Raw genomic sequence first — 7,979 nt, 5'->3', positions numbered from 1 at the left:
TGCCTAATAATTATGCACAGTAATAGTCACCTGCACACACAGATATCCCCCTAAAATAGCTAAAACTAAAAACTACTTCCAAAAACATTCAGCTTTGATATTAATGAGTTTTTTGGGTTCATTGAGAACATGGTTGTTGTTCAATAATAAAATTATTCCTCAAAAATACAACTTGCCTAATAATTCTGCACTCCCTGTATTAATGATTAACAGCCCATTGTTCATTAGTATGCAAACATACTCTTTATAAGATTGGAGAAACCTGCAGTCAGCTGAGACTGAAGAAGTCTCTGGGATGAGTTACGAAACGTTTGTCCCACTGAAAACGCTACGTCCAGATGAACAGAATCAACTTCTGGGATTTCCTTACCTGGATGATTGAGCATGCATCAAGATATTACCCACAATTACTTAGGTACACGGGAACAAAGGGACAGCAAGTCAGTTTCTTACAGAGGAAGAAAAAAAAATTTATACTGCAATTAATTTTAAGCAGTGTGTAATTATTCAGAAAAAAACCCCGGAAAGATACATCACATCTTTCTACATTTTATTTTTCATAGGATTCAGTTAATCTTTTACATACTGTCTAGATAAAATGACTACAATTTATGACTTACAATAAAAATATTTTTACTGCAACATAAAAAAAATGTAGGTTTGTCTCTTCATGGAGCAAAACACACTCACATCCTGTAAGAAAACACAGACCACTGAAAACTTTACACATGGGTAAGAAAATATTTAATTTTCCACATACTGCCTGTTTAAAAATGACACAAATTTATCAATTTACCTTTTTTTTTACTGTAACATTATAAATTGCAGGAGGGGTTGTGTCTTTGTGGAGCAAAACAGACTCACACAATATTGTACGGCAATAGAGCCCATTTAAAACACATTTCATGTGAGTTACAACAGAAGTGGCGCAGCACTGACACTGATAATTACCTCACGATGAACAGCCAAATAAACAGTAACAGGTCTGACAGTTTGATCCAGAAGGTGAACTCTTCTGACATTTTGCTTTTCTTGTGATCAGATGATGGGAGTAATGTTTGCTCTGCATGCTGTTTGTGGACACAGCCAGTGAAGTTTAACTTGCTAAACTTGGAACAAGTTGAATTGTGAAGCCTGATCTCAAGCTTTTTAAGTTTGACGCAGCATCCAGAAGAACTTTTGTTCAAACCCCCGTTTCTCCCACTGTGTTCAAATGAACCCTGTCAGGGTAATGTCTAGGGCTGCCACGATTAGTCGACTAGTCACGATTACGCCGACAACTAATTTAATAGTCGACGCGTCGTTTGAAGCTTTGCAAGATCCCAAAAGACGCAGGAATAAGTAGTAGGATTTAAGAGTGTAATAACGGACTGAAACAGAAGATGGCAGCACTGCATGTACAAGGATGACAGCTGCCATTAAACCCCGAAGAAGAAGAAGCTGTGTCCCAGAATTCATAGCACAGCTCAGTTTCCAACAATGGCGGCAGCTAGTCAGTTTTATTCTTATCATTCTTTCTGGGTGACAAAATAAACGTTTAACATATTTTCAGGCGAGAATGTAGCTGTGTAAACTTCAAATATCTGCTCAGTTTATCAAGACACCACATTTTTTCAAAAGCTCGATAGCGAACCGGTGAGAACACCGGACTCCCGGCAAATCGTTTTTCAAACCCACCGGCGTCTCTCGCTACTCAGGTTAAACATGATATATAAGTCACTTAGATAACTTAAAAATGTTACTGTTCGGGGTTTTTTTGTATTTTATTTGTTCCTGAGTAAATCGGTTTGGCTGAGATTAAAGTTATAGTTTTTACACAGCTGAATAAACGTCAAGCAGACAGCTGATTATCAGAAGTGTGAGATGCTCGAGAATTTACTCCGGTGTCCTGTTATATTTTAGATAGCAAGGAGTTTATTAAACTTCACCGAAACAATCTGCACATTTCATTAAAATTTAATAAACTATCACCTTGTCAGAGGAGGACACTTTGTGGGTTTTCTGATGCCTCAATAGATTTGTTTTATGGATGAAAGACTTTCCACACTGACCACATACAAATGATTTAACTCCAGAGTGGGTGAGCTGATGTGATTTTAAGCCACTCATGTAAGTAAAAGCCTTTCCACACTGACCACATACAAATTGTTTAGCACCAGAGTGGATGAGCTGATGTGATTTTAAGCCAGTCATGTGAGTAAAAGCCTTTCCACAGTCACCACATACAAATTGTTTAGTACCAGAGTGGGTGAGCTGATGTGATTTCAAGGCAGCAATGTGTGTAAAAGACTCTCCACACTGCTCACAGCTGAAAGGTTTATCTCCACTGTGGATGAGCTGATGTGATTTTAAGCCAGTCATGTAAGTAAAAGCCTTTCCACACTGACCACATACAAATTGTTTAGCACCAGAGTGGATGAGCTGATGTGATTTTAAGCCATTCATGTGAGTAAAAGCCTTTCCACAGTCACCACATACAAATTGTTTAGTACCAGAGTGGGTGAGCTGATGTGATTTCAAGGCAGCAATGTGAGTAAAAGACTGTTCACACTGCTCACAGTTGAAAGGTTTATCTCCACTGTGGATGAGCTGATGTCTTTTTAAGTTACCAACGTAAGCAAAAGCCTTTCCACACTGATCACAGCTGAGAGGTTTATCTCCACTGTGGATAAGCTGATGTGTTTTTAAATTGCCCATCTGAGTAAAAGACTTTCCACACAGATCACAACTGAATGGTTTATCTCCACTGTGGATGAGCTGATGTGTTTTTAATCTACCAATCTCAGTAAAAGCCTTTCCACACTGATCACAGGTGAAAGGTTTAACTTCACTGTGGACGCCCTGATGTCTCTCTAAGTGATCTCTATAATGAAAAGACTTTCCACACTGATCACAGACAAATGATTTACCTCCAACATGGATCTTATAATGTCTCTTTAAGTGACCTTTGTGAGTAAAAGACTTCCCACACTGATCACAGCATAAAGCTTTAAATGCAGTGTGGAGGTGCTGATGTACTTTTAAGCTGCATCTCTGAGTAAAGGTGTTTCCACACTGATCACAGCTGAATGGTTTAACTTCACTGTGGACGAGCTGATGTGCTTTTAAGCGGTTACTCTGAATAAAAGACTTTCCGCACTCACCACAGCTGAATGGTTTCACACTGCTGTGGATCAGCTTATGTATCTTTAAATGATATTTCTGAATAAAAGACTTTCCACACTGATCACAGCTGAATGGTTTCACATCGGTGTGGATCAGCTGATGTCTTTTTAAGTTGTTACTGTGAGTAAAAGACATCCCACACAGATCACAGTTGAAAGCTTTAAATTTCGTGTGGACGAGCTGATGTGATTTTAAGTTGCATCTCTGAGTAAAGGTCTTTCCACACTGATCACAGCTCAAGCTTCTCTCCTCCCTGTTGGCGCGCTTGCGTCTTCTGGGCTGCTTCATAGCAGGAAAAGTCTTTTCCACAGGGATCGCCGCTGGCTCATCTTTACTTGCTGGTGCTGGATGTTTTTGGTTGATGTCATCCATGTGCTCAGGTTTTGGCCTGCTTTCACTTCTTTCTCCTGTAATGACAAAGAACCCAAACAGTGACATCAGGTCTATACCTTCAGCTCATCCACAAGTGCCCCCTCTTACCTCACAAAGATAAACAGTTTCACCATCTGCCAAACGTCTCAGGTGCCTGGGGACGCTATGCTGTGGTAAATATTTGAAGTGAGTGTAGAATGTTTAGCTGATTTAGAGTTTAGAAATGTGTTATCATAGAATGTAGAACTATTGTAGAGACACTGCCCTTAAAGTAATAAAGGCCTCACTGTGTTGTGAACTTAGGAGTAGATTGTAGAAGGCTTCTCCCCCACTGAGTGGAAATTCCCCAGAGGATGTTTTAGGGTGGGGGTTTCAACATTGTAACTGGATAACTGTGGTCTGGAAGTGAGAGGGGTTTTATGACCTCTAGGGAGTTACCTACACCCACAGTGTTTTAACTGTCACGCACACACATCCACACGCACACTCACTTGAAGGAAATTTCCGTCCCCGGTTTCCTCCAAGGCGTGAGCGATAAGCAGAGTTTTGTCCTTTCCTTATAAGACTCCTAATTATTCAAAGTAACACTCTGGTATGCCGTTCAGCTGGGTTAGTTACGATATCGGGAGCAGTTAGGAGAACAAAGTGATACAGAGACTGTTCAGATTGCTTTCCCAGAATCAACTCAAAGGTTTATTTGGTACACAGCAGTTTATATAGAGAAAAAAAGGTTCGTGTGTCAGCTTTCCCAGTTCAAACCGGTACAGACTAAATAAGGAAACGTCTTCCTGCCTTCTGAGCAAAGTATCCCTTGTGTAGTTTATCAGTTCAGCTACAATTTATGATCATCCCAGCAAAATACACTCCTAGACATAGAATACAGAGTTCTTTCATTAGTGAATTCTGAAACAAACCACCTGGCCTTTAACGAGCCTTTTCCAGGAGATAAAGAAAAAGGGAGGATGGGAGTAAGGAAGTGGTCTCGTCTCTGTGGTGTTTTCGACCTTGGGGTACCAGCCTGTGAGTCTTACACATTAATTCTTGGGTCACAGAGAAAGAGAAAAACAACTAGTAAATGGGCCTTATTGAGTAGCAGTTTCTCTGCACAACATCACCACAAAACATTATCCTGTAAATGCTACCATGGTATCAAAATATCACAACATCACTCATGTGCACACAGTCACACACGAGCACTCATATAGGCACGCGGGAACGCGCACATGTAGGCATTCATGTGCTCGTGCACATAGACACAGACACAGAGTTTGCAGCACACCGTAGGGGGTTTTATGACAGCCTCTATAAAGCTGGCTGTAACTAACAAAGGGGTGAAGATTTTTGCAGAGGGACATCGGCCTCGTCTTCCCTTCTAGAAGTGCATGCTTAAATGAAGATGAATAAAGATTTTGTGAAAATGACTACTGAGTCCGGAGCCATCTCTGGATGCTCGAGGAATAAAAAGAACCGGGGTAAAACTGATTTCACAACATGAGCTCATTTTGGGGATAAAAGTAGTAAAAGTTCAACTTGTGAATAAAATTTTGGCTTGTGTGAGTTTTTTAGTTTTTACTTTGTTCAAATTTGAAGAACATCACACTTACAATGTGCAGTTCAGGTTGTATGTGTGAGAGCTGTACAACCAAATCCACACTGGCTCAGATTTCCCTCTGATTAACCACGAGGGTGTCACAGTTATCAAAGTCTGCAGACACTGTCAGCTGCAATCAACACCTTTTATTCTAATGCACAGGTGAGTTATAATGCATCTCCACTAGAAGATGGTCCCCTGTTATCTACTTTTTCACAGGCAAGCGTGGGTGAGAGTCTACAGCTTTCCACCCCCCAAGGACACGTAGTCTAATGCCTTTATTTTTCATGGCCATGTCCACTTAATACTGCACTATATGGTTATATGGCATTTTAGTTAATATACAGCATAGAATTGAGGCACTTCAAATATTTTCATCTCAACACCTCCTCCCTGGAGATAAGGAGTCTCACTATCTGCCTAATGTCTCATGGTGCCTGGGAGTGTCAGTCCAACTCACTCACAATACCCATCTGTGTGTGGAATAACATATTTGATGTTTTCCTATATGTAGAACAAAGTCGCACAAAATGTACTATAGATATTACTAAAGTCATTTTGTCAAAACATATGATCAACACATAAAATAAAGAAATGTCCATCACAAGAGTTAGCAGCTTACACAAGAACAGAAAGAATATGAAAGAGAAGTGGAAAAGGAAAACAGAGGATTATTAACGAGGTCATGATCACTCCACAGACATCACCTTCATATGAAGGGAAACAGAGAGTGTAACTCAAATGATAAAACATTAATGTACTGAGGCAGACAAACAGAGAGGCTAAACAGAAGGCAGAAATCAAACCAAAATGAGCTAAGAGAGAGAGACTCTGTAGAAAATGATAAAGTTAAGCAACCAGTGTAGTTATAACTGACTTACTCTGGATCTCCTCTCAGACTCAGGAGGGGGCGAGCGGGCCAGCTTTGTAGTTGGAGTCGGACCAGCAGAGACAATGGGCTCACTGACCTCCACTCCCCAAGTCAGTCACCACGAGGACAAGTTCTTTGTTTAGAGATGATTTAATCCAAGCTCACCAACAACATCACTCAGCTGTCCTCGTCAGAACTAATGAAATAAAAGCAGTAACATTTAGAAACGTCAGTTTACTAAACATAAAAATATTGCTCTTTTAGCCTCGCTCACATGTTCTGTAAAGATTAAATGACTTAAATCATCACGTGGTTTACAAAAACACATTGTTAATCTCAGCAAATAAGTGCGCATCCAGAAATAACTGTTTTATCTCGTTTGACATGGAAACTTAAAATTACAAAGACACACTGAACGCACCTTCCTACCAGCTGTAACCTAACAGGAGAACGTACGTTCGTCTTCGCAGCTGCGATACATACCTGACAAATTGCCGTTCATCAATTAGATTTAACACGACGCTTCTCCACAATACTTTGATGCGGGTTCTTCAAAAAGTGCCCATTTTTAAAACGGCGGAAAGACACAGCAAAGAGCACAGTACGCACACTCCTCCTTCCTCTTCGTCTGCTGCCCTGCTTCTTCTTCTTCTTCAGTTTTATTGGCGGTTTGCAAACAATAAAATGGTGCGTTACCGCCACCAACTGGTATGGAGTGTCGACCCTCAAGCCCTCCCCAAATGTTTACTCTTTTAAGCTACTGATGTGAGCAAAAGACTGTCCACACTGATCACAGCTGAATGGTTTCACACTGGTGTGGATCAGCTGATGTGATTTCAAGCTACCAATCTGTGGCTGCGCTGATGTCTTTTTAACCTATCAATCCGAGTAAAAGACTTTCCACACTGATCACAGTTGAAAGCTTTAAATCCAGTGTGGGCGAGCTGATGTCTCTTTAAATGACCTTTCAGAGTAAAGGTCTTCCCACACTGATCACAGCTCAAGCTTCTCTCCTCCCCGTTGGCGCGCTTGCGTCTTCTGGGCTGCTTCATAGCAGGAAAAGTCTTTTCCACAGGGATCGCCGCTGGCTCATCTTTACTTGCTGGTGCTGGATGTTTTTGGTTGATGTCATCCATGTGCTGAGGTTTGGGCCTGCTTTCACTTCTTTCTCCTGTAATGACAAAGAACCCAAACAGTGACATCAGGTCTATATCTTCAGCTCATCCACAAGTGCCCCCTCTTACCTCACAAAGCTGGTCCATGAAAATATTGTCAGGCAGGAAAATATTGTCCGTGGTGCAAAAAAGGTTGGGGACCGCTGGTCTACAGCTTTCTACCCCCCAAGGACACGTAGTCTAATGTCTTTATTTTTCAGGGCCATGTCCACTTAATACTACACTATTCGGTTATATGGCATTTTAGTTCATATACAGCATAGAATTGAGGCACTTCAAATATTTTCATCTCAACACCTCCTCCCTGGAGATAAGGAGGAGTCTCACTATCTGCCTAATGTCTCATGGTGCCTGGGAGTGTCAGTCCAACTCACTCACAATACCCATCTGTGTGTGGAATAACCTGTGAAATACATATTTGATGTTTTCCTATGTGTAAAACAAAACCACACAAAATGTACTATAGATATTACTAAAGTCATATTGTCAAAACATATGATCAACACATAAAATAAAGAAATGTCCATCACAAGAGTTAGCAGCTTACACAAGAAAAGACGTCAGAAAGAATATGAAAGAAGAGAAGTGGAAAAAGAAAACGGAGCATTTTTAATGAGGTCATGCTGAGCCTCTTGTCGCGATTGTTTTATGTTGGGCTGAGAACAAACAACCAATACTCAGATCAGGTCCAGTACACAACAATTATGTATTAAGCACATATGTGGGAGACGTGCACGATACCACCCTCAGTGTAATCCGGGAGATCTTAAAGAGGAAGCACAAGCACTTCTTTATTTAAAGGGTT

General features: G+C 40.7%; 1 protein-coding gene across 2 annotated transcripts; it reads right to left on the bottom strand.

Moving 5' to 3' along the window:
* Window positions 1–533: 533 nt before the first annotated feature.
* Window positions 534–6,682, bottom strand: LOC113029698 (uncharacterized). 2 transcript variants are annotated; one of them, XM_080306706.1, is made up of 3 exons: window positions 6,421–6,682; window positions 6,010–6,195; window positions 534–3,572 (listed from the first exon to the last, which is right to left on the bottom strand). In XM_080306706.1, the coding sequence occupies exon 3, from the start codon at window positions 3,535–3,537 to the stop codon at window positions 1,957–1,959; it is 1,581 nt and encodes a 526-aa protein (XP_080162832.1). In that variant the 5' UTR covers window positions 3,538–3,572; window positions 6,010–6,195; window positions 6,421–6,682; the 3' UTR covers window positions 534–1,956. The 2 variants fall into 2 exon arrangements, with proteins under 2 accessions (XP_080162832.1, XP_026036476.2); XM_026180691.2 differs by having other exon boundaries at window positions 6,483–6,682.
* Window positions 6,683–7,979: the final 1,297 nt, after the last annotated feature.

This window comes from Astatotilapia calliptera, chromosome 9 (assembly GCF_964374335.1).
Source record: "Astatotilapia calliptera chromosome 9, fAstCal68.1, whole genome shotgun sequence".
Taxonomy (NCBI): Eukaryota; Metazoa; Chordata; class Actinopteri; order Cichliformes; family Cichlidae; genus Astatotilapia; species Astatotilapia calliptera.
The sequence above is the reverse complement of the archived record's forward strand: the minus strand, read 5'-3'. Positions and strand labels throughout refer to the sequence as shown.